The sequence below is a fragment of the Tinamus guttatus genome, unplaced genomic scaffold (genome assembly GCF_059628265.1).
Source record: "Tinamus guttatus ecotype Peru unplaced genomic scaffold, ASM5962826v1 Tinamus_guttatus_pri_ptg000444l, whole genome shotgun sequence".
NCBI lineage: Eukaryota > Metazoa > Chordata > Aves > Tinamiformes > Tinamidae > Tinamus > Tinamus guttatus.
Window position 1 is genome coordinate 494,895 of NW_028288978.1, and position 25,883 is coordinate 520,777.

Consider the following 25,883-nt stretch of genomic DNA (forward strand, 5'->3'; position numbering starts at 1 on the left):
CCTGTTTCTGTGGGTAACTTAAAACGTTGTATTAGCCCCATCCAGCCTGCCCGGCACGGCAGACACGGAACAGGCACCGTGGACATCCAGGGCATTTTGCCAGAGATGCTCAGGAGAAGTGGCCGAGTTCTAGCTGCAGGGTCCCCGTGGCACTCGCCGTCCTTGGGCATTTTGGCCCAGGTGCAGGCGGACACGGGCCTAGGCCTGGTGCGGGGCTGCGGGTGACACTGTGGGGCAGCAGTGCTGGGGACACGCATGTCAGGGACACCCGTGTTCTGGGCAGTGGAGCTGGGGACACGCATGTCAGGGACACCCATGTTCTGGGCAGTGGAGCTGGGGACACGCATGTCAGGGACACCCGTGTTCTGGGCAGTGGAGCTGAGGACATGCATGTCAGGGACACCCATGTTCTGGGCAGTGGAGCTGGGGACACGCATGTCAGGGACACCCGTGTTCTGGGCAGTGAAGCTGGGGACATGCATGTCAGGGACACCCGTGTTCTGGGCAGTGGAGCTGGGGACACGCATGTCGTGGGCAGCGGTGCGGGGGACACCCGTGTGGCACCACGCTGCGGGCAGCCGGGAGCCTCGCAGCATCTCCCCAGGGGGGCCTCGCTGACATGGGCGCCCTGCACCATCCCTGTGCTCCCCGGTTCTCCCTGCACACGCCGCCGCGCTGCGGGGTGCCGGGCGGCGCTGCGGCGGGGCCGCCGCGTTCCACTGCGTTCCGCCGCGCTCGGGGGTCTCGGCCCGGCCCGGCCCTGTTCGGCGCTGCGGCGGGGCCGCCGCGTTCCACTGCGTTCCGCCGCGCTCGGGGGTCCCGGCCCGGCCCGGCCCGGTTCGGCGCTGCGGCGGGGCCGCCGCGTTCCGCCGCGCTCGGCGCGCTCCGGCCCGGCCCGGCGCTGCGGACAGCAGGGGGCAGGCGGCGCGGCCGGGCGCATCGATGGGGGCGGCCGCTCTGCGCTCGGCTCCTCCGCCCTGCCTCTCGGCTCTGGATTAGCGAAACTGGCGACGTGGGACGGGGCCCGCTGCCCCCCGCGCCCCGGGCCGCCCGCGGCGCAGCGCTCCCGGCGCGTCCAGCGCACCCGGCGCGTCCAGCGATCCCGGAGCACCCGGAGCGCCCGGCGCACCCGCAGCACCGAGCCGCGGCGGCGGCGGCGACGCTCTCCTGCCGCGGCGAGCGGTGAGAGGCGGCGGCGCGGAGCCCCCGGGGGCGGGCGGGCTTTGGCTTTGGCGGCGGGGCCATGGCGCTGCGGGCGCGGGCGCTCTACGACTTCAGGTCGGAGAACCCGGGAGAGATCTCGCTGCGCGAGCACGAGGTTCTGAGCCTGTGCAGCGAGCAGGACATCGAGGGCTGGCTCGAGGGCATCAACAGCCGCGGCGACCGCGGCCTCTTCCCGGCCTCCTACGTGCAGCTGATCCGCGCGCCCGCCGCCGCGGAGCCGCCGCCGCCCGCCCGCTACGCCAACGTGCCCGCCGCCGGCTTCGAGCCGCTGCCGCCGCCCGCCGCCCTGCAGCCCGCGGCGCCCGAGCCCTTCGCGCTGCCCCCCGCCGCCGGCTTCGCCTTCCCGCCCGCGCCCTACGGCGGTGCCTACCAGCCGAGCCAGGGCAGCGATGACGACTGGGACGACGACTGGGACGACAGCTCCACGGTGGCCGACGAGCCCGGCGCCCTGGGCAGCTCCTATGGTGACTACGAGGCGGCAGCGCCCGGCGGCGGCCCCGGCCGCTACCGCCTGTCCACGCGCTCCGAGCTGTCGCTGGGCTCCCGCGGCGGCGGCACGCACCCGGGCGGCCACCCGCACCCGCCCGGCGGCGGCGGCGGCGCCAAGAGCTCGGCCACGGTGAGCCGCAACCTCAACCGCTTCTCCACCTTCGTCAAGTCGGGCGGCGAGGCCTTCGTGCTGGGCGAGGCGTCGGGCTTCGTCAAGGACGGCGACAAGCTGTGCGTGGTGCTGGGCCCCCGCGGCCCCGAGTGGCAGGAGAACCCCTACCCCTTCCAGTGCTCCATCGAGGACCCCACCAAGCAGACCAAGTTCAAGGGCATGAAGAGCTACATCGCCTACAAGCTGGTGCCCAGCCACACGGGGCAGCAGGTGCACCGCCGCTACAAGCACTTCGACTGGCTCTATGGGCGCTTGGCCGAGAAGTTCCCCGTCATTTCTGTGCCCCACTTGCCCGAGAAGCAGGCCACTGGCCGCTTCGAGGAGGACTTCATCTCCAAGCGCCGCAAAGGCCTGGCCTGGTGGATGGACCACATGTGCAGCCACCCCGTACTGGCCCAGTGTGATGCCTTCCAGCACTTCCTCACCTGTCCCAGCACAGATGAGAAGGCCTGGAAGCAAGGCAAGCGCAAGGCGGAGAAAGACGAGATGGTGGGTGCCAACTTCTTCCTGACTATCAGCGTCCCCGCTGGCCCCGGGGCCGGCCTGGACCTGCAGGAGGTGGAAAGCCAGGTGGACGGCTTCAAAGCCTTCACAAAGAAGATGGATGAGAGTGCCCTGCAGCTCAACCACACGGCCAACGAGTTTGCCCGCAAGCAAGTCACTGGTTTCAAGAAGGAGTACCAGAAGGTAGGGCACTCCTTTAAGTGCCTCAGTCAGGCCTTCGAGCTGGACCAGCAGGCCTTCTCGGCAGGCCTCAACCAAGCCATAGCCTTCACTGGGGAAGCCTACGACGCCATTGGGGACCTCTTTGCAGATCAGCCCCGGCAGGATCTAGATCCTGTGATGGACCTGTTGGCGCTCTATCAGGGGCATTTGGCCAACTTCCCAGACATCATCCATGTCCAGAAAGGTAACGCCCTTATGTATCTTCCAAAATGAGGAAATTTTACTTATTGGTGGTTTGCACGTGGAGGGAGGAAGCAGAGGCTGAATTTGTGCTGGGTCTGGCTTGCTCGACTTGGGCTAAGACTTTCGGTGTTTATTCAGGTAAACTGATGCTACAAAACAAAGCACAGCAGTGATAATTTTCATTCTGTGCCAAAGGCCTAAATTTGATTGGGAATGTTATTGGCTAAAGGTCACCAAGTTTGGCTGTGTGTATGTGTATGTGTGTGTGTATATATATATATATATATATATATGTACAGGAAACCATATCTGTCTATACTACAGATATACTAAAGATTAAAGAGCTTGTTTAGAAATGAAGTGGTGTGAAAATATGTATTACTCTTTTATATATGTTAGATCTTAGATATTAGGTCTTAAATCTCTGAAGTAACCAGAAGATACTCCAGTTGCTCATCCTGTTTGAGGTTTAGCCTCATAATGTTGTGTTGCACGTGTTTTGCAGTGTAAGACATTCAGAAGAGATGTTTTAAGCAGCTGGCTTTTGTCTGCTTGGCTACACACTAAACACTTTTAATGCTTTCTTGAGGTTAATAGTCTGCCAGCATGTTCGAAGCAGGAATTGTTCAGCTTCTTGTTATCATGAAAAGGTGTTGCTTGTCTGTTAACCTTGCTGCAGCTTTGTGCCTGAAATGCAGCTCTTCAGGTTCCCGCTGCTGTTTGTGTAGCACTTTGTGATTCACAGGAGAGAAATCTCCAAATTGTCATCTGCTGGGTAACTAGTGGCAGTTGTTCAGAGAAGTAGAAGTTTCTAATGCTAAATGTGTATAGGTGGTTTTGCTGCTGTGTGGTTAATACTCTTCATATCTCACTTTGCTGTTATATTCCTTTTCCATGATTTTCAACTTGAAGATCAGAGGTGTGTGGGGATTATAGCTGTGAAAGTGACCAAGAAAGCATCAAATAGGCTGTACAGAAAATGATGTGTTTAACACACAAGAAAATAGGTGAGCTGCTTCTCTGGAATTTTTTTAGACATTCTTAGCTATTGTTCTGTATCCTAAGTGGCAGCACTTGCATTGTCAATCGCAGTGAATCAGTCATTTTTCCACTTTTGAGACTTTTTAAATGAATTTTGCGTGTAAAGCAGTACCTTCAGATTTAGGACAAAATAATTTGAAAAAGCCAGCTTTCAGAAAGTCTGCGTTATTGCTGGGAAAAGCTGAGAAATGGGAGTTGGGATAAAGAGACAATTTGTTTTTGTGTAAGAAAATATGTTTTTCATAAAAAAAATACATCAAATCCACATTATCATTGCCCTGAATAATCTTTGTGGAAGAGTGAAAACTTTGAAAATTGTAGTATTGTTTTGTAAAGAAAAGAGGACCATGGCATCTAACCTTTGAATTGTTCTTTTAGCTGGTGTGGCATTGTGTCCCGATAGCAATTTTCTAGTATTTTAAATTTGGAGAGAAGGATGGCTTTGACCATATTTCGTGTTTAGGATCAGAGAATTTTAAAGTGTCAATTAACAGATTATTTACTAGCTGAAATAAAACAGCAGATAGTATATACTATTTAAGTAATATATCTTAAAGCTTTAAGACTACATAGAGTTCTTCCTTGTAGTATTTTTGAAGACTTTACTCTGAAAAGAGGATTGGGAATGAGAACATATGTGGTTAACTCAACCAGTATTTCCTTCAACTTGTATGTCTTTGCTTCCTCTGGGTCTGTTTTACTTTGCACTTATTGATGAGATTTACCTTGATGAGCTAGGAAAAGTTCTTCCAAATGAGCTTCTACTTGAGAAATCCATGAGCTTGGCACATGAGCAGATTTAGCAGCCTCTAGGCTAACACTTCTTACTTTTTTTGCTTCCTCTTCTTCCTCATCTTCTTCTTCTTCTTCATCCTCTTCCTCTTCCTCTTTTTTTTTTCTAATAGGCAAACTGAAAGAAAATTATGAGGAAGGTCATTTTTTTCTCCCCAGTATCTTACTATTTTACTACTCGTAAGACCTACTAATAACAAGGGATGCTTTTTCAGTTCTAATTGGTAAACTCCATTTGAAAATATGAACAGTTTGTTTGGTGTTTTTACAGCATAATTGCTTTAAATTTGCAATCTGGGAAAGTTGCCAGTATTTGAGAAATATTGTTATTTCCATAGACCAAACAAAAATTTCTTGGTGATAATAGAAAAAGCAGAGGTGAAAAAGCAGAGGTCAAAAATAGGTGAAAAATAGGTGAAAAGCAAATAGGTGAAAAAAGCAAATAGGTGAAAAGCAGAGGTCATGTGTCTTTCTTTGTTTTATTTTCTAGTGTACAACTTCATGTAATAAGAGGTAGTAGAAATAGCGGCCTGGTTAGCACATTGTTAAAATGGGCATGACTTGTGAAAAGATGAAGTTGTAAGTATTTCCACATAGTGCAAATACATTGTCCATTTGGGATGAAAAGCCCAGTTCGTTTCTATCCTGAGTTTCTACATCCCCTTCTTCCTGACAAACTCTGGGTAGCTGTGCCCAAAACATACCCAAATCTGTGGGTGAAATGTGAGACTGCCTGATATGCAAGCGAGTGTAGTATTAGACTTGTCTTGTTACGGGTTTGCTCTGCTGCAGGTAGTTAGACAGCTGCTTAATGTGATTTGGGATTTGAGATTAGCCGTAAGGACTCCTGTTTAAATCAAGATTAAATTCTGAGTAATATACGAGCTGGTTCAAGCATGCTTTGTGGTCTGAACTGAGCAATTTGCCTGTGTGGGGTTTTTGAATAATTTATGCAATGTTTCTTCTGCAAAAAGAATGCCAAAGAATCCATGAGCTGGAGACAAAAATTCTACGCCTTTTGGGCATTATCTCTTCTCCTAAAATTACAAACCAGAATCATAAAGCCCACTGTTGCTTTGTCCATATTTTGGCAAGAACATGTGTTAACCATTGTGCTCTTAATTCTTCAGGGGTGCAATTTTTTTCCACCTGTTGTGTTGAGGACATTGTACATGATCTGAAATGTTTGGAGCAGGATTGTCAATTTGGTCAATTGTATAAACATAATAATAATTGTGGGTGTATTTTCAGACTGCTTCTGGTCTTATGTTTACTGTCAATATTTCGTGAAGAGAGAATAATTTCAATGGGAGATTTCTGAAGATTCACCTCTTTCTACCTACTTTATAATCATGAGTACGCAGTTTAAGGAATTTTTCTAAGGTGAGAAAAAATTTAAGTTTTTATGCTCCAGAAGGGGCAAAAGAATTTGAACTTTGTCATCCCACATTCCAGTTGAGTACTAACTGGGCTGTGCTGTGCAAGCCCTTGTCTGGAACTGTGTGCCTTCCAGTCCTAGAGCTGAGAAGATCCATTGGATTGAGACCGATGGTGCAGAACATGATGAGTTGGGAATCTGACATTTTTGTCTGGAAGTACTTCATTCGAGAGTCTCACTGAGACAAACATTTTGGTTCAAAGACATGGATTCTATGAAAACTGATCATTTATAAGTTTTATTTCGAAAACTGAGCACTTGGGGGCGGGGGGGAAAGACAACTGCAAGGGTAGGCAACAGCAGCAGAGTGGTAGCTCTGAGCACTCAAAAAACCTTTATGAATTTTTTCCTTAATACCTCTTAGGGAAATGTTTCTAAAGTGCTTACGTGAAGGTATTCTTGTACATACCTGTGTTTTCTGGAATGGAAGATCAAATATATTAGAAATGTACTTACTTTTTTGTTTGTTTGTTTGTTTTTGCCCCTCTGGCAATACATTTGCTGAAGAGGAAGATTAAGTTTAGTACACTAAAACTAAGCTACACTTTTATTTGTCGTTTTCTTTTGCAGAGTGGTGTATCTTCCAAGAAACACCATATTTAGTTGCTTTCAGTTTGAGAAGTGAAGCAGCTTCTTCCCATCTCCATTTATGACAGAGAACACCTTTTTCTGAGTTACTGAGCTCTGTTTGTGAAATTTCCCTAGGCATGTTTGGTAGACTAGTTCCTAAACATTAATTGCTAGGGCTTCACTCTACTGATGAGATCTTCTGGCTTCTGTAATCTACAACATAAAATGCTCATTACAGGCCCATGCAAGCTCAGGTTCAGGAAACTTATGCAGCTCTGAGAATTTGAGATAATATATAGTAGTTTGTGCTTGTCTCTGGCTATCTAGTCTTGATGTTTAGTTAGTTGGAGTGGGGGAGTGATTTATTTGTATTTGAGGAGTTACTGAGGTTTCTAATGACTTCTGAAAGTGCAGAAAATACTGGTTAGCTTAATGTTCCATCTCTATTTTTCAGAATCTTTCTTTGTCTTATAATTATGATGTTAATGCTAATAGAATTCAGCTACAATTTTTGCAAAACAGATTTGAGAAAGTGGTCTCAATGTTTTCTAAGATGTAGGCAGCAGTTGACTTCCTCTACACTCCAGGATTTAGAGAATTATTAAAAAAATAGCTGATTGATCTTTTTACTTCTTGATCACTGTTTTGGAAAAGTGAAATAAGGCAAACAGTCTTACTTACTTGAAGCAAGTGTAATGCTTTAAAGAGTGCCCAGAATTTGTTTTTAGAATATTTTACAAGATTGTAGCTGCAAATGCATTCTGGCTGGTATTGTGTCAAAATTTCAAGCATCAATAAAATCCAGTCCTGAAGAATGCTGAAATCTAGAGCTCTCTAAAAATCCTCAGTGAGGCCTGAGAGGGGAAGATAGGGATATCTGTGTTTGTGAATGAATTAGACAAAATTCATGCCTGAAATTCTATATCGCAATGTGAGAGCAGGGCTTTTCTCTCATGCTTCCTTTCTAGCCTTCTAAATTTGTTGTGAAATCATATTCTCTCCATCCCTCTTTTTTTTTTTTATTCTCCCACCCTTTTTTTTCCTCTTTATCCCTCAAAAACATATCCTTTCCATGGGGTTGAACTCAGCTAAATTTACTGTCTAAAAGCTAAGCGTGTAATCTTAGCCAGGTGACCGCTGCAGGCAGTAAAAAGAGATGGGTACCTACGTTTCATCGGTGCAAGGACTTCGATGCACAGAGATGGATTACTCTAAGGTGCTCGTTGTATTTCGTGCCCTCTCAGCTTCCCTGTGCCGTGGAAGGGAGGATGCAAAGCTTGTCTGCTTGCTTCTGAAACGCCCACTAGTGTGTTCAGGTTACCAGCAAAGGTAACTGAAGGTAACTGAGACTTTCAGATGCCTAACTGTGAGAACACCCCCATATTTAGCAGCTTTAATAAATTATAGCTTCATTAGGGGCAAACGTATATAAATCACCCAAAGAACAATGAATAAGACTAAAATTGGGCAATGGTCTTATTTGAAAAAGTTTAAACAGTAATAAAAATGTGAGCTTATACATCCTGTCTGCATGTAGTAAGCCTAAAAGATGCATGGGTTGCTTAAATGCTTAAGATACTTGAAGAACTTTTTTTTTTACCTTTTCCCCTCATCTTTTCTTAGGTTACTCTTCTGAGGGAACAAGATTCATTCAGTCACGATGCGTTTCTGGGCCCTGTTACCTTTTGTAACATGTCAGCAGATTTCATACACGTTCGAGGAGGGAGAGAGCTTGCGTAGATGCTAAAACCCCAGTGAATTTTTCAAAGCCAGGTGCCTTAGCAGAGGAAGGATGTCCGAGTTCCCCTTGCAGGGGAGCTTGCTTGCGTTGCAGCACACCAGACAGGCCATTCAGACTGCCCATATAAATGCTAACAGGCTAGAAATGTTTTGATGAGAGCTTGCACCTTTGCTTTTGATCCTAGGAAATAAAATTCTCAGCTCCTGTAAGAACAAGCACTTCTTTGAAGTACTTGTTCACTTCAGGCATTAAGGCTCTGTCTATTGCATAAACCTTGTGAATGACTAGAGAGTACTAAGACAGTGCAGGTATTAAAGAAGTAAAAATGATTTCCCTAGAAAGGGGAAGTAATTTTTATTTTACAGACTATGTAATATATTTTTTCAAGTTGGAATTTATGAAGAATCGGGAGGCAGTAAAAAATGCACTCTCCCGCTCTTATAGTTGAGAGAAGTCCAGGTCATGCTAAAAATACTTCCATCAAAGCGGGGAATGCAGGAATTGGTAGACTGAACACACAAAGTAACATCTGGAACTCCTTCAAGTCTTTGAAAGCATATTATCAAAAACAAACAAGATGGCCGTGCTTTTTCTATTTTGCAAGCCACCTTTGAAATAAGAACATGTTTCAACCTTTGCAACATCTTTATTGTTACGTTCTGTATTTGAACAGTTAAAATGACGAGTTACTGTGTGCAGACTGTATAACCTATCCAGCTGGTACCTTACATACTTTAAATTGCCTAGTTGAAATAGCACAGTGTTCAAAGCACCAATAAAAAAAATGAAATCACATTTGGCTTAGCCCCCAAAGCATTAGTGTTATCAACAGACTAGAGCAAATAAATGGCAAACACTTTCCGTACAATCTGTTAATATTTTTTCATGAAGGCCATGCTGATGTAAACAAAAAAAGAACATACTGGAAAGTGCGTTTAAAATTTTGGAGTGGATGTTTCCTGAAGTTGTTAGTGGAGGGCACACATTTCAATGATCTTGTCAATGGCTTTGTGTTCTCACAGGAGATCATGGTGCAGTAGTGGTTTCAGCCTGTGTTTTAGGTAGTGATGTGCCATGTGTGAAAACTTATCTAATTATGATGTACTACACTACTCTTGCTAATGTCTACATACAGTTCCTTCATAACAACTTGAAAAGCAAATTAATGCTATTGTTGGGAAGCTGCCATTGCATTTTGTCCCATGGGCAAAGATCAGGTTGGTATTCTGCTTTTTTCAAGTTTTGAGTCATTATATGCATGAATAACTGTGCCAGCTAGGCTACAGGATCCCAAGGAATACACAGTCTACCAAGTTTCATGGCAACCACGCTGCATTTTCCAATTGCCTGCAGTTCTAGACAGGCTCAAACGCACCCTTCTTGAACAGCAGACTGTTCTCTTCTGCTTTTATTATATTGTCATATTTAATATAATTTGTTGACATGCCCTAAATTGTGCTCTCTTTTTATGCTTCCTTCAACCTGTGCAGGGAACAGCATCCAAAAGCAGCTCTTCACGGCAGCTTAGTAAAGCAGGGATGTATGAGTAGGTGGGCTCTCAATCTGTGCTTGCTGCTTTCAGGGATGAGATAGCAGGGTGTTCTGCTGTGTCTGCTCTCTTCTCCTGGCCATCTGCATCTGGTGCATCTCGAGATTTTTGAAGAAACTATCATTTAACATAATGATGGTTGCATTTTTGTCAATGACTTATATTCACCTTCTGTGGATATAGAGGAGACATTTCTACTCATATGCTGTTATATGTTTTTAATTAAAATTATTTTCTATCATGTATGCACAGCCTCAGTTCTGATTTAGGTCTTTTATTGAAGTAGGCATTATGAACATAGTGTTTATAAAAGCTGTTAAAAATCTGTAGCATCGTTCTGACCAAAAAGTGCCTGTTCTTACCCTCTTGAGTGGGAAGAACCTAATGTTCAGAACAGCCTGTGACATTTAAACTGTAATAGACCAACTGAAGTTTTGGAAGAACAGAGATTTATTGTAAAAGCCAACTGAGCATAGGAGGAGAGGAAAGGTCATTGCAGACGAACAGGTTTACATTCTGGTTATATAGAGATACTCACCACCTTCCTCTTCTGCTTGAAACAGCATGATGTAATTTTCGCATGACAAATATACTGTATTTCTAACAAACAGACACATGTACTGTGTTTCTAATACCCAGATATAATTTAAGTTTCCTCCCTCCTGTATCCCCAGTGTGCAGCATCAGCTCAAGTGCTGTCAGAGAGGGACTCCTTAAATTGTGCCTGTGAGGCTGAGGAGCCAGGGCAGTCCCAGCACCGGACCAAAGTAGCGTTATCTCATGTTTGCCTCTTGGGCTGCAGTGCAAAATGCTGTGTTTATGAGCACAGAAAACAATATATGTAGCCTAGCTGCACTGTAGGTCTTTTACTATTCTGTTTATTTTTAGCAGATGAAGTTATTCCTTTCAGACATCACTTTCGGTACACATGAAGTCAGCAGAGTTACTCATTATTACAGTTCAAAAATGTGTTGTAGTGGCTAGGATAAGGCAGTTTGTTTGCTGAAAGCACTGTCTGTATCCAGAACACCTAAAGATAGTTTTTTGGGTTTTTTTTGTATGTGTTTTTTGTTTTTTTTTTTTTTTGAATCATTGCTTCCGAAGTCTGGATGGAAAACTTCCCGCTGATTTTGCGCTGTGGTTACATAGCAGCATAGAGTGGTTAATTTCCTTTGCTGTTTTGATATCTTGCTCACACATACAGTCGTGAGCAGCTTTGTGGGCAAACTGTGGCCCTTTGCTTGTCTGGCATTGTAGTTATCCCTGCGATACGTTCTTATTGGGGGTGCTGCATGCCAAACTGGTAGACTGATCTTTGGGCCTTTGAAACTAAAATGCACTTTGCCAGTGTGTTAATGTAAATATTTTTTTCAGCAGCGTTTTGAGGACTTTCAGAAGAGAGAAGTCCAAGTCACTACTACTTCTCATCTTTGATGCTGAATATCGCTCTTTTTTTTCTGTTTAAAACTCTAAAGCCAGATTTTAGTGTGAGTAGTGAGTTGTTCTTTCTTTAGTCGCTGTGCTGGCACTTTTTCACTATGATATTTCTTTTACATGGTTAAGTCTCTATTGGGGAAGCCTTCTGTTTTTAATTTCAGGAAAATTCCCATTATGCTGCTTTCCATTCTATATCTTGGCCAAAAAATGTAAAGAATTCGCAGAATCTTAATGTAGGCTTGTTCTGTTAACGCTCATTGCGTTCTTTGCAAATCATCTGTCTTCACAGTGAAATCTCCATTCTGTTACATGCAATTTTATGGTCTTGCTTTGAATTGAGAAAAACGTGGGCGGTTTTCTTAGGTTTTTGTTTTTTTCTTTCTTCTGGGGGAAGGGAAGGAAGGAAGGGATTGGTCCAGCAGAGTAACTAACTAAAACTAATATATCTTTGTACTGATGCTTTCCCATTTTTCTGCAGCTTCTGTCTTGGTCACTTTGAGTACTATGCATTTCTCATTAGTATATGAATTAAATAGCATTTTCATATAGCGAAGTTGAGGAGAATGTAAGTCAACTTGTTTGTTGATTGAACCTAATTTAGGATATTTGTTTGTACCGAACAGCATGAGCAGCAGAAAAATAATTGATGTGCTTGTCAATTGTCGATGCTACTTGCAGCCTGCTATGGAGCTTTTTGGGAAAAGAGAATAAAATAAAAAGGTCAAGTTCTATTTCAGGAAGCTTCTAGTTGGCTCCCTGTAGAATATAGCAGAAAATACAGCCTTGAGTCCACTCTTCTGTGTAGCAGAGTCTTGCTGCAACCACAAGGACTAGAAATATCTTGGGTTTTTTTCCTTATAAATGGTTTGAAATTCCTAATGTGTCCTTAAAGCATGGGTGGAAGTCACCTAAATTCTTGTGCTACCCATGGAATGCATTTTTTTTGTTCCTCTACAAACAATTGGAAATTCTTGATGGTAAGAATTGGACTCTAAGGAAAACCTGCCTGGTTTCTAAAATCTTTTTTACAAAGAGATGCCCTTGATGTTTAAGGATGGCCCCAAATCAGGGTTTGCTTGCAGGCGAAGAGGACGCTGTGGGTGTGTTTCCCGGGGCGGCGCCCTGCGCAGGTTCGGGCTGTCCGGGCTGTGAGCTCGTGGCCCTGCCGCCGCCCCGCGTTGCCTCTCCTAAACGTGCCCTTAATTGTGCGCCCTGGCATCGAACAGAAAAGCCACCGATAAAACCCAGGCACCGCCTGCCTCCCCTCCAGGCCGAGGGCGGTTTGGGGCTCCAGCGTCCTGCAACAAGGTTTTTTCTGGCTGTGGTGTCGGTGGGAGGCTGCCCTGTTTTGGCAGCAGTCTGCAGTTGCGGTGGGTTACAGGTGATGTGGTTTCTTCTCAGATGTTCTTCCGAGAACGACGGTAGATCAGAACTGTGGCTGTATTACACGAGCTACACAGGTTTGCCTCTTCAAAGTATTAAGCAAGGAGGTGTGGAAAAATAATCCCAGCATTAGATTCCTTGACAGGGAAAGCATAAGCATATTTCTTGTTACCTTTCTGCTTTTGTATCCTTTTGTATGTAAATCATCAAAAGCAACGCACTGGATGTATTGTTTTCTCCCATTTTTTTAGAGACGGTGTCTCAAAATGATGGTAAAGCAGAGGGAGTCATTAGAGTTCAAAGATCTCCCTTGAATATTGAGTAGCATGTTTTAAAAGACACGCCACAGAAGCCTACTGTTAGGCCTGCATATTTAAAATATTTGATATGAGGGGAAGTTTAATGGGATAGAAATGCAAGTTATTTTCCTTCTTTGTAAGAAGTAATGAACCAAATTTTATTTTGTAGATTGCTGATTGTGCAAAGATAAAAAAAAAAATTATTACATAGGTAATTTTCTCGAGATATCACGAGTTGCAACTGTTGAAAGCTATTCTCTGCAAAACTTTAAGTTTATTTAAAGAACACAGTGTTTTGTGACTCCAATTTACTTCCCTTGTGAGGGAGCAGCCCTTCAGAGGAACCTTCGTACTTGGATACAAATTCCCCAGCGCAGCTCTTGTCCGGAGCGTGTCGGCTCGCGGGCCTCAGAGGAGGCGCTCGGGAATGTGACGTTCTTTTGTTTTTCCGCAGGCCAGAAGGATCCCCCTCCACAGGCTTTTCCCACTCTGTCATTAACAGCTGCTGTCTTTCTCTGCAGTTTTTAGGGGTGTCTTTTAGGTTGTTAGATGTTGGTGCCCTAGCTCGTTCAGAGAGCTGATTCTCACGTGTCACCTCTGCATCCCTTGGGAGCACAACTGCTGCCTTCCACCACACCAGTAGTGATGCCAGCAGTTGCCAAAGTGCAAGAAACACCTGAGTAGCTATGGTCATGAAAGTGTTCGATTATAGGACCTTAAAAAATAATCTCTCAGCTTTTACAAGGCAGGCGAGCTTGGAAGTTCAATATTTTGGACTGAGATGCTGAAGATGTTGCCACGCTCAGGACTTAGTAAGTGCCGGTGGGTTGCATCCTGCGTGATTGCGAAGGTACTTGCTACTGTCGCACTGTCTTTTATGGAAGATGTTGAGCCCAGTCATTTGTGTTTGATCCGCTGTTCCTTCCCATATGCAATATTGCTGTCTGCAGTCAAGTCACTGCTGCCACAGCAGTTTCTCAGATGTATTTTAGAAAAGAATGATGCAGTTATAAACGGTATCTCTCATTACTGCTTTTGTTTTCTAAGAATCCAGCCCGCCCAGCCATGGAACAGATGCCCATTGTACTAAACACTGTGCAAACACGGAGCAAAAAGGGGCTCTTTCCCCGATGAATTGCCTAGCTCTAGGCTTGTCTTTATTTGGGCTTTATTTGCTCTTGACCGCAGTGTGCAAAACTCAGGGCTGTGCTGAGGAGAGCTGCACACGCGGCAGGGAGAGGTCTCCGCGCTGTCAAACGCTGCCGCGCTGCTTGGCTGCGGGTGCTCGTGCCGGCGGGCGCAGGGAGATGCAGCTTTGGGCGCGAGGAGCCGCGGGGGCGGCCGGTCTGGGCGAGCGGGGCCAGGGCCTCGGCTTTCCTGTCACGCTGCGGGCGGCCGCCTGGGCTCGTGACGTCCCCCGGCGCGTGGGGGAAGCAGCGTTCGCGTGTGCACGACCATGCTGACAGGGGCAGGAAAGGGCATTGCTTAACCCCACCGCAGTGCTCTCAAGCCTCTCAAGTTCAGCTTATTTCTTTTGGGAATTTTATGTTGCCCATGTCTTCTCAGCTGCTAGTATTGTACTGTAACTGTGCCATATTAAATGTGTTTATATCATTTTGCATGTCTCATTACAGTGCAGCAAAGCAAGCACTGGAACCTTGTGTTTCTCCTAAGCCTTTGACAGTATTCAGTGAACATCTGTGTCTGTTCAACATCAGGCTTCAGACAATGAAAAACAACATTGACGTCTGCTTTTCCCCACCTTTAAAAACAGAATTCAATACTGTGCAGCTTTATTGAGCATTTCTGATCCAAGCCCTCTTTGCTGATTAAAACCTAGTCCTGATTAGTGGAACCAGATCTGCTAGCAGTCTGTTGGGTTGGACTGGAAGCTTTAAATGCACAGGCAGGGTTTTTTAACAGGATCTTCAGAGCTGGAATTAAAATTCACACACGTGTGTGTCTCTACTACACCACTCCTGGAACTGGGCGTTCTTGGATATTTATCCCAGACATGTATTTAGCAGGTTTCCTTGAGCTGGCATACACTGGGAGGAGGCTCCTCCTGCTTCTATCCTTTAAAACAGCTATTTTAGTTGTTTTAGGCTATCAGCTATTTTAGGGGTACCATAATTTTCCTTGAAATAGGTCTCGTTGTTTTGATTGTCCAACTGGGTATTTGTTTAGTTAGGATCCTTAAAACCAGAAATCAGCATGTGCAGTTAGGCCAGAGCAGGGGCTGAGCAGCTTCAGTAGATCCGGAGGTGAGGGGGTGCCAAGGAGAGGATGAGGAGTTCAGCATTTCAGAGGAAAACGGGGGTTTGGGGCAGAGCCAGGGTGAAGGGCTTTGGATTCCAGTGCGGAGGACATGGGTAGATGAATGGCGTGAGGGGAGACGTGGGAGGGGAGGTCAGTGGCACTGGCTGCAGGTCAGCGGCCTTAGGGGTTGCTGAGGACACCAACCCCAGGCACTAATCCCTTCGTTCCCAGGCCAGGTTTTTCTCTCATTAAAAGATACGCAATAGATAAGCAAAAGATACACGTGCATCTTGAAACTTCTAGTTTCCGTAGCTGTGGGGAAACCAGTGTTGCCAATCACAGCTGTAAGGAAAAAATAAGAATGTATCAGTGTCACGAACCCCAAACACTCTTCACTTGCATGTGCTTGTGTTGCTGCACCCTCCAAGGCAGTGAATCTCTGGTAAGGCTCAAAGCTTCCCACGTAGATTCAGATAAAAAGGTTGCAGACTGCACGTGCAGTCTGAGAAAAATTGAAATGAAAGATGCTACGTTATTGTTAGTAAAGCTGTTTGCAAAGATGTGCAAACTAACAACACTTTTTGCAAAGAAAAATTAAAATAGATGGTGATGGTATTCTAAACCAAATGATTTAGTTTTCCCAAAACAACTTCTCTGTTGCTTTAACAGTTTCACTAATAATCCAACACTGGAATTAGAGGTGTTTCAAAAAGCAGTGAAGTTAATACTTTAGTGTAGGTATAAACTCATGTCATACTTTGCTGGCTTCTGTTGTAACTTCTGTTGATTTTAAATGAAGTTCCACTGTAGAATCAGCATGAGCCTCTGTGCATTAATACAGGAGTATTAGTAGCTGCAAGTTTTCCCCCTAGATTCCTTCTCTTAATTATGTATCTTTAATGTCAGAAAAAGGCATAACCTAATATTTCTTTTGTGGAGAGTTTTCATGTCTGTTAATGTATAGATTTTTTAGATGTAAAATAATTCAAGGATTATACAGGCCAAAAAAATGAATTATACTTTCAGCTGCTGATGCTGTTAAGTTCCAGTATTTTTTTTTTCTCCAGTTTGGTCATCCTAGAGATAACATTTAAAGCTCTTTCCCCACATCAGAACTAAAGAGTTGTCGTATTTGTTTAATCAACTCCATCTGGCTTTCAGTAAATCCCAAATTTCAGGGTTTTCTTTTTCACAGTTCTGCATGAATTCTTGCAATGCAAACAAACTGTAGAGAGAACTTTTACTGAGACAGTTTTTGTTTGTGCAAAGAAGTGCCTTTTCTCGAGCAACCGGGAGTTAGCAGAGGCTTTTCAGATCCCGCTCTGCCCCGCAGGCTGCTCACAGAGAAAGCCGAGGCCTCCAGGCGCGGGCGCGCGCCCCGTTGCTCGCTGTGCTCGTGGGGAGAGGCTTTTCCGCAGCGTTTCTTGTGCCGGCAGGATGAGGAGGTCAGGCGGCCCGTCCGAGCGCTGCCGTGGAGCACCCCGAGCTTGGGAGCAGCCCTAGAAGTGGGAAAACGGAGGGGCCGGGGTCCATGCGGCCCTTCTGCAGGCACGTCACTGCCGAGGGGAGTTTCTTCGGCTCCAAGCAGCACAGCAGATGGAGAAGTTGCCACGTGGAGCGCAGCCTCCATGCAGGTTACGGAGAAGAAGAACATGGGTTTAAGAACAGAGATGCACTGATGAGAGAGGGTATGTTTGCCGGGTGTTGGCTGTTACAGCAAGAGGAAAACAAGGCAGCTGCCCCCAGTTAAAAAGTGATTGTTAGGTAGTTAATGAAGAAAACTCCTGCGTGCTTCTCTGATCTTAGCATTCCGCATTTCACACAAGACACAAGCCCCTGCTCCGTTACAAAAATGAAGCAAACTCCGTTCCTCAAGTCTACCGAGTCGCCTGGTGTTTAGCTTGGCGCTAGCGTGAGCGCACGTTGATCTGACTCCAGCTCGTTCCCTGGTGAGACATTCAAGGTGGCACCAAAGCTGACGCGCGTGGCCTAGCGAAGTGCCAGGCACCCTTGGGTGCCCTCCGGCTGCGAGATGTCCCTCCCAGCAGATGGGCAGGAGGTGGCTCCCCGTAGAGATGTGCGGGCAGAGAGGCTGCTCCGCTGGCCTGCTGGCCGGTCTCTGCTGAGGGAAGGCAGCACAGAAAAGCATTTTGTCAAGAAAATGTAAAGGGAGTCAGCGAACTGAAGTCTCTGATGTGATGCAAAGTGTGTGATAGAAAGCACAGAGATACCTAATACATTACAAATAGGGGAAGGAGCAAGCAACTTAAGTGTGATCATAAAGGCTGTGAAAAATGTCGTAAGATCAAAATGGTGTGAGAAGATAAAAGCTGTATTGGTCTTTATGGGTACAAAGTATATCTTTTGCAATTGCCCAATTTGGGGAAATTAAGTCTATAAAAATGAATGTCTAGGACACATTTTCTGTGTCAGTGTTTGAGCTTGGTTTTGGCACTCTTCTGCTTTTGTAAGATGAGTATTCTTTAATCCCCTATTGGTAGGAAAAGAGGCAGTATGTTTTTTGTTTTGTTTTGCTTTGCTTTGCTGTTTTTCTTCTCATTCCTACAGGCCCGTGTTAACTCCACCTAGACTTCCACAGCTTTGAAATAAGCTTCTAGATTCTGTAGTACAAAGTGACTAATTTGGGGGTATCTGTAAAGTAAAAGCACAATGCTAGATTTGTCAGGTTTTGTGTTTTCAGATCTCATTTTGATGTCTTGCATTACTAAAAATCAGATTTCTGCATGAGGTTATTTTTATGGTGTTTACATAGGCTTAAATCCATCTGACTAGTTTTCTAGTGCTTTAATTTTTTCCACAGCTAGTATATATATCAGCCATTCTCTAAAATACACCATCTGATTTTTGAGATTGTGAAATAGAAATATTTTTTCTTCACTACCTTTTGCAAGCTAGATCTTTTTAAAAAAATGTGGGTTATTTTGACAACATCTACTGTTATGTGTTTATTTTTGTGTTTATTGTGTTTCAACATTATTATTAAAATAGTCTTCAGAGTTGTACTCTTCACTCTGTTCTGGTAAACTGAAGACCTGGACAAGTCAGTTTTACAGGTATTCTCTGTTTTATGTTCCCTGTCATAATCATTCAGCCTTTTGTATAGTTAGAATGTAATTTGAGTGACTTCTCTTTTACAAGCCTATTTTATATGTGAAACCTTACTTACTTAAATGTCACCTTTATGTCAGCTGTTTTTTTTTTTTTTAACATATTCTTGGAGAATTTGGTATTTTTCAGATAATTGAATTATCAGCTGATTATCTGTGCAACTAATCATTTTTCTGGATTTTTTTCCAAAAATAATACCCAGAATGCTGAAATTGCACTACAGATTTTAATGTTGTAGTTGTAAAAACAGCTTAGTGTGTGTATATATATGTGTGTGTGTGCATGTCTCTGAGTATTAGATTATTTGTTAAAATACAGTGGTCAGTTCAGCTCTGTCCATCCAGTTCATCTGTTTTGTTGTGTCCTTCACGCAGGAGCCCTTACCAAAGTGAAGGAGAGCAAGCGGCACGTGGAAGAAGGGAAGATGGAGCTCCAGAAAGCAGAGGGCATTCAAGAACGCTGTAACATTATTTCTTTTGCAACCCTAGCAGAAATTAATCATTTCCACAAAATCCGTGTAAGGGACTTTAAATCACAGATGCAACATTTCTTGCAACAGCAAATACTTTTTTTTCAAAAAGTGACACAAAAGTTGGAAGAAGCCCTTCACAAGTATGACAGTGTTTAATCTCTGAACTTCCATCTGTGAACTTTCCTCAGTATGAAAATGACTTCAGCAGCACGTTGCTGCTGTTAAGAAAATATTGCCAGTGGTAGGTGGTGGTACGAGGATGGTCTTGTGTTCACCTGGAATCCCAGTTTAACCTGATTATGTAGAAAGGAAACCGCTGTATGGCTATGTAGTAGAAACAGTACCACGCATTGTAACTAAGTTATACTGTGTATGCGACACTACCATTGTAACTTTTTTGAAATAATGAGTATACTATTTGCCTTATTGCTTTTTGAAGTATGGTATTTTAGTGCGTACTTTGTAGACCTCAAAACCCTTTGGGTCTTTCAGGAAGCTGGCTAGAGAAGAACGCCTGCTTCAGATGCCTTTTTACTTTCCTAGATTTGGATTTCCTAAATTCAAACAATTCTCTGTTTACAGATTCCTACTAGAGCAGCTATGTGATTCTGTGCCTTTAGACTATTTTTTCCTTTTTTTAGTAAGTCACATTTTTATGATTGAATGAATGAAGGGTTGATGTCTATGACAGGAACTGATTATGAAACCTCATATTGACTAGAAAGAAATCAGCTGCCATCTAGTTTGCACAGCAAGTTCTGTCTTTCAACAAACATTGGCTCAAAAAAAGAGAATTTAAAATAAATTCACACCTTCCCTGAAAATGGAGACTTCTTGTTACATGTACTGGGATCTTAAGCACATATACAAAAATACAACACCACTAAATCCCCTGTCCTGAAAGAATATTATGTTGAGAGGTTTTGTGATACAAAACATTAGTGTGAGTGAAAACTTGAAGAGCTAGCCTAGAAAATGATGTTTATCAAGGGGATGTGAATGCAAGCTAAGGGGCTAAAACTTTTTTTTAAGTTTGAAATGATCTGCTAATTGTTCAGTTGCTGGTTCAGTTTAATTTCAGACCTGCATCTACAGGTCCAGCTGACTGAATTGAGACTCCACTGTGATTCATTAGTTTACTAAGTTACAGATTTTCAGGGATGTTCAGTAGCAAAAATGATCTGAAATCAGTCTTGACTGAACTGACTTGGAAAACAGGTGGCATTTCTATGTTCTTAACACTCAAGAATTAACAATTGTCTTAATTTTTGTACAAATATTTTTGACAAGCAGGGTATATTTATATATCCGTAAACACTATCTTTTTAAAGACTTTTCTGACTTTTTTCCCCCTTGAAATAAGTCTGAAGTTTGTGTTTAACCTATTGGTGTCCTTCTTATAGGTCAGTATGAGAGAGAGGTTTTATTTATCCTAACTTTTTTTTTCCTCTTAAAAACAATAACAAAACCTCCCAAGGATGCAAAGCATTTACTTTTTTGTTTTTAATTGAATTAATCACAAGTAGCTTACACAAACAAAAGCCTGGAAAATGAAGTTAAGTGATAGTTGCATTTTGGTATGAATCATTCCTCGCCTGTGTTTCGGAAGGTTCAGCTCTGCCACCAGATCACATCAACTCCTCTAGCTTGACCCCACACCACTCTTTTAAAGGAATACATTTAGGAATGTGGTTTGCTTTTAAGATTAATCTCCAAATGCTTTGAGACTGCTATTTTGAGCACTTCGCGTGCAGTAGGGCTGCTAATGTGTAGCCAAAGAAAAAACACAAAATGATGAGGTGGGAAAAAAGCAGTATTTGTAAAAGAGAGGACAATCAGTGAGGAAAGAAACCATTGGCAAGCTTGCAAAAGAATGCTGCAGAAGACAGTATGAAGGAAACAAAACATGGACCAAGGTCCTAGGGCAGACTTGCTCTTTATTTTCTGCATGATGTCTCATTCTACACTGGGAACTCACTGCTTCCCCTATAGAACTCCAACTTCCTATACATAGTTTAGTTATTTGAGATAGCGATGAGCTACTTCGGAGCTGAGTTCCATGGCTTGTGTTTGCTTAAGCCAGGCCTTGTTTTATTAAATATCTTTGCAGTAATTAGGCCAGACTACAGTCAAATTCATGCCCCATGGAGATGTTGAGACCTTTTCAGAATTTGATCTTGGTCCAGCTGAAGTATTTCAGGAGATTAGTCTTAATGAAGTGTACGTGTCCAAGGGAAATTCAGCTGTGATATGTATACATGCAGCATTATCAGACAAGTACAGTTTTCCCAAATAAACTGTCATGGCCTTCACCTTACTTTCTCATTTGTTGATTTTTGGTGTTGCATTTTAAATTTGTTAAATGGATTGTGCAAAAAAAAAAAGGCTTGACTGGAAGCCTGGATCTGAATTGTTTCAGAGTTGGATAAGATGCAAATCTGGATCCATATGAACAGACTTCCTTTTTTTTTCCCACTCATCATAGGGAGCTGAACTGAGGTTGGAAGCCCAGAGGCCCCCTTAATTCTTACAGCAGCACACAGGAACTGCTGCTTTGATTTTATTTGGAACAAGTGTTGTGTTGGTCACCGCAACTGACTGCTGGATGCTGTGGTCTGAGGTCCAAATATCCTCTTCAATAAGGTGAATGTAAATCATGTGCTCTGAATGAGCATCATGTGAAATTTAAGAAGACTCTTGTGAAACTGGTAAACGAGGAGAGCAAATTAGCTCCATAGCATAATGTTAAATGCCTTTGTTTTATACCATTCCTGTAACTTGTTTTAGATGATTAACGGCTCTTGTATTGATGATACTAAGTATCTGTATACTTGTTGGGAGGGAGGGAGGATGAACTCTTGAGAACTGCAGGGCGGACCCACCGAGGTGCTGCTTTCTGTGAAAATATTGAATCCAATGGAAAATTGTAGAATAAACACATAAGTGGAACATATCTGCTTAAAATGACCAGCAAGTGGAGTGTGAATGTCTCTATGTAAAAATTAACAGCCTTCTAAAATGATTAGATCAGTTTGTTTCCTTAGGAATGCATCGTGGACAACCCAGCTTAGAGAGTTTAGTAGGAAAACTATGTAGTGATGCAACACTCAGCAGAATTTCAGAAAAAAAAAAAGAAAATACTGCATATAAAGGTGATGTCAATGCTTTGCATATAAAATTGATATGCTTTTATAAGATGTTAATGAACTGCATACAGTGAAAGCATGCATATTATTTAATGAGGCAGTGTTTCTTTGTGGAGAACTGCAAGATTTTATTTGAAGTAGCTCATTATCTTGTCAGACCTCTCTATTCCAGCCAACATCTTCTGTGCTGGTTGTCTGCTGCAGCCTGAAATCTCTTGGGAAACTTAGCTAAGGCTTGTTCTGTTATTCCTAAGAACAAGGTCAGAAAAAAAATTTTGTTGGAGTTTTTTTTTATCTTAAATTATTTAAATGGTTTTGTTTAAAAGCTCTAGTTCTTTCATGCTTTGGAACAAGGAGTTGAGATCTGGCAGAACTTTCACCTTTTGCATCCTGAGATAAGAGGCCTGCGCTTCCTGTCGCAATTCTTGTCAGCTGCTTCCAGATCCCTCCGAGCTAAACCCGGCTCCCCCAGCCCGGCTCTGCTGCCCCAGCTAGGTGAAATTTCCCTGTAATTCTTCTCCCCTTCATCCAAAAGTGGCAGAACCTCCCAGACCAGAAACCCAGCAAAGAGGTTGTCTGTAGGTCCCGGCTTGCTCCTGCTGTACCTAGTGAGAGGACAGAGCAAGCTGACCCAAGTGGGGCCTCAGTGTCCTTTTGCTGTCACTAAGCAGCTTTAATAAGTAGATGTGAAATGATAACATAAATTCCTCTCATGGTAAGGATGGAAACTTTTTGTTTCTCTTATTATTCATTACTTCCTTAGCTCAAAAGTCTTGTCCTGGGGATTAGAAGGATGTAAACTCGCTGGTGAAGAGTAGATTTAAGGACTGGCAGAGATGGTGTAACACAGCTCTGTGATGCAGTTACATGGGCATCAGCGGGGCGACCTGTGCTGTATTATCGTGAGTTTTTTTGGCCAGGGACACAAGGGGAGAAGGATTAGACTTAAGAATTTATGTGCAAAGGAAGACTATTTTAAAGAACACTAAGGCTGACCATTTATTAAAAAGAAGAAAAGGAAAAAGAGGGCACACTGTGACTCATGGTCACGTACAGTTTTCCCCGCACCCCCTGCCTGCGTCGGTGCCCAGGCAGGGCAGAGGCTGCTGCTACAGGCAGTGAGGGGGTCGCCTCGGTCTGCCTGACTTCACCTGCACAGCGGGAGGAGGGCAGCGCACGGAGCAGAGGGGGGTCTCCTCAGGCTGCAGAGAGGAGCTGGAGCCTGTCCCTGCCTCTGCCCGAGGCCTGGGGCAGGATCAGCCAGACAGAGTAAGTAATGTGTGTTAAGGGTGTGCTCCCGTTTTATGTAGGCGCAGACCCCGTCCCAGTTTGAAGAGGTGCTAGGTACTCAGGGCTTGCATGAAGGCTGTGAAAGTTCTTCTTTGAACAGCTGCAGAATGCAAAATTCTCTGTAAAAGCAAAAGGTGTTCATTATTTTAAGTTGACCACCACATATCAGAGCACGCTGCTAGTCTATCAGAGGCAAAAGTGGAAAAATAAAACTAGCTAGAGTTTTCAGACGTGGTATTACTGAGGTTAAAATAAAACACTCATTAAGAAAAGTGTCTTGCAAATGATGCAAGAATATTATTTGGGAAATAAAGCATGGGACTGTATGTAGAGCAATGTAGCAAAACAAGCCTGTGGAGAGGACTTACTCAGTTACTATTCATTTAGTGGACTGAAAGGGATGATAAAAAAAAAGGATATTTTTCACTGTATTTAGTGTTCAGTGTAATTTTCCAAGGAGAATGAAAACTTTCCATCAGTCTTTTCTCTTTTTGATCTGTATAATTGACATGACAACTGATTTTTTATTGAAAATAAATAATGCCATATGAGAAAAATAACACAAGTATATAGTAAAAAGAAATAGTATAGAGATAGTAAAAAATTTTAATCATAATGAGTTAGAGCAACTATATATCTTACGGTTGATATTAGTTCCCTTCTTGTTTGTGTTTTTTTTTTTCTTTTTTTTAAAGATTTTCCTTTTGGGAAAAAAAAAAGTGGAGGGAGTCCTGTTATTTCGTTAAACATCACATGAGTAGGGGAAGTTGCATGATAAAAGTTGGGAAAGGGCCTTTCCCAAGCACTAGCTCTCAGCACAGACCCGGAGGAGGTCAATGCTGGTCCTTGCCTGCGCTCAGAGGCTTCTCACCCCTACCCCTCTCTCTGGAAGAGCACCAGAACAGGCCCTGTCACCAAAAGCCTTTCAGGTGATGAGGGGCAAGAGCCACAAATGCCAGTCTCAGTTTGTCAGGTGTCCTAATGTAATAGGAAATATGCTGGCAATGTTGCCAGCAAAATCCAAAAGCATTAGGCTCCCAGAAGGATGCTGCCAAATTCCAGTCCTGTCATTTCGTTTTGCTCAAAGAAGTGTTGCAGACAGGCAGACTACTTTAGTTGTTAAATCAAAGAAACTGAGGACCGTGCTGCTCTTCCAAATTGTGCCGTGTCCACTTTGTGCCAATTTGTGTCTATCATTGGTAGATTTTTCTTCGTACAACAATAACAGAAGTTATTGTTGAGAGCCACAAGTTGCACGGTAAAAGAGAGCCTGTGTCACAGGAGGCAGCGTGAGCTGTTGGAGCACTCTGCTGCTCCGCGCTGGGTCCTTGTGCCTGCCTGGAGCTACGCACTGGAGCACAGGCCATGCACTGCAATTCATCCAAGACTGAACCTGCTCATGAAAGCTTGCTAGACACTGACAGACACTGAGGAAAGTCTGTCTACCCAAGTTCATTTACTTCCTTGAGCAGAGCCTTTAATGTCAAAAATTCATGTATGCAATTTCGTTTTTTTTTTTTTTTTTTCTCTTTTTTCTCTCTCTTTTCATCTTTTCCCTGTCTCCCTGAGACTCACTTTATGATAAAAGCGCAGACAAAGTTACTCTGAGATAGTCTGGACTGTTCTGTAAGCAAAATGTATTCACAAGTTTTTGGAAAATGTGTTACTCGCTGCTCTGATCAGGCTAAGCCATGTGTCAGTGTGTGCTTAAACTGCATTTTGAGTGGCAGGAAAGTCAGGTTGAAGATGAGATTGGAGTGGCGCAAGCTAAACCCTGAACAGAAATGTGGCTCAGTCTGCAGGGGTTGGGTTCCCATTCGGCCTGTCTTTTCTCCCAGGGGGCATAGGCAACAACTATTACTTGGTGTTGCAGTTTCTGCAGCAGGTGTTTTTCCGCGCTAGGAGCCATCCCCGCCGGCACACACCGTGATGACGTGCACCCCATGAACGAGCACATGGCAGTTTGGGAACCCCGTGCTCACACCTTGACCCCCCTCTGAGGTGTCTGGCCAGAGGAGTCGAGCAACAGTGTCCCATGCCTGGGGGTGGGGAGCAGAGGAATGTGGCTGGAGCAGCCAGGTAGGGGCTGCCCAGTGGGTCAGTGCTCGGTGAACCAAGGAAGCCTGCCCAGAACTTGTTGGGGCAGGAAGACAGGAACAGGGGAACAAACTCCCCTGTCCCTGGGATCTGAGCAAACAGGTTGGGAATTTGTGTGGGGAGGTAGCGACCAGGGAGCTGGGGAGCTCTGGGCTGCTCTGGGCTGCTCTGAAATCACCAGTGCCAAGAAATCTGAAATCACCAAAGGCAGTATGGCTGATTTCTCTTTAAAAAACATTATCAAATAACTGATGTAAAGTAGAGGAAGAGCCGTGGGAGCCAGGACCACCACCAGTAAATACCCTGTGAAGAGGCCTCATGCTGCCATTTCCCAATCTCCCTGTGCACTCTGAGGCCACACGGGAGGAGGTGCCCTGGCTATTGCTTTGGTTACAGCAGACACTTGTGCTGGGTTGTGTCTGCCTGAACTTGTGAGGCTGAAGGAG

General features: G+C 44.2%; 2 protein-coding genes across 2 annotated transcripts in view; one reads left to right on the forward strand and one right to left on the reverse strand.

Moving 5' to 3' along the window:
- The window catches only part of ESM1 (endothelial cell specific molecule 1), a 242,738-nt gene that overhangs the window by 70,298 nt on the left and 146,557 nt on the right, over positions 1-25,883 (reverse strand). The window lies entirely within an intron of this gene.
- Positions 1,244-19,078, forward strand: SNX18 (sorting nexin 18). Its single transcript, XM_010216863.2, has 2 exons — positions 1,244-2,795; positions 18,807-19,078. The coding sequence occupies exons 1-2, from the start codon at positions 1,244-1,246 to the stop codon at positions 19,058-19,060; spliced, it is 1,806 nt and encodes a 601-aa protein (XP_010215165.2). The 3' UTR covers positions 19,061-19,078.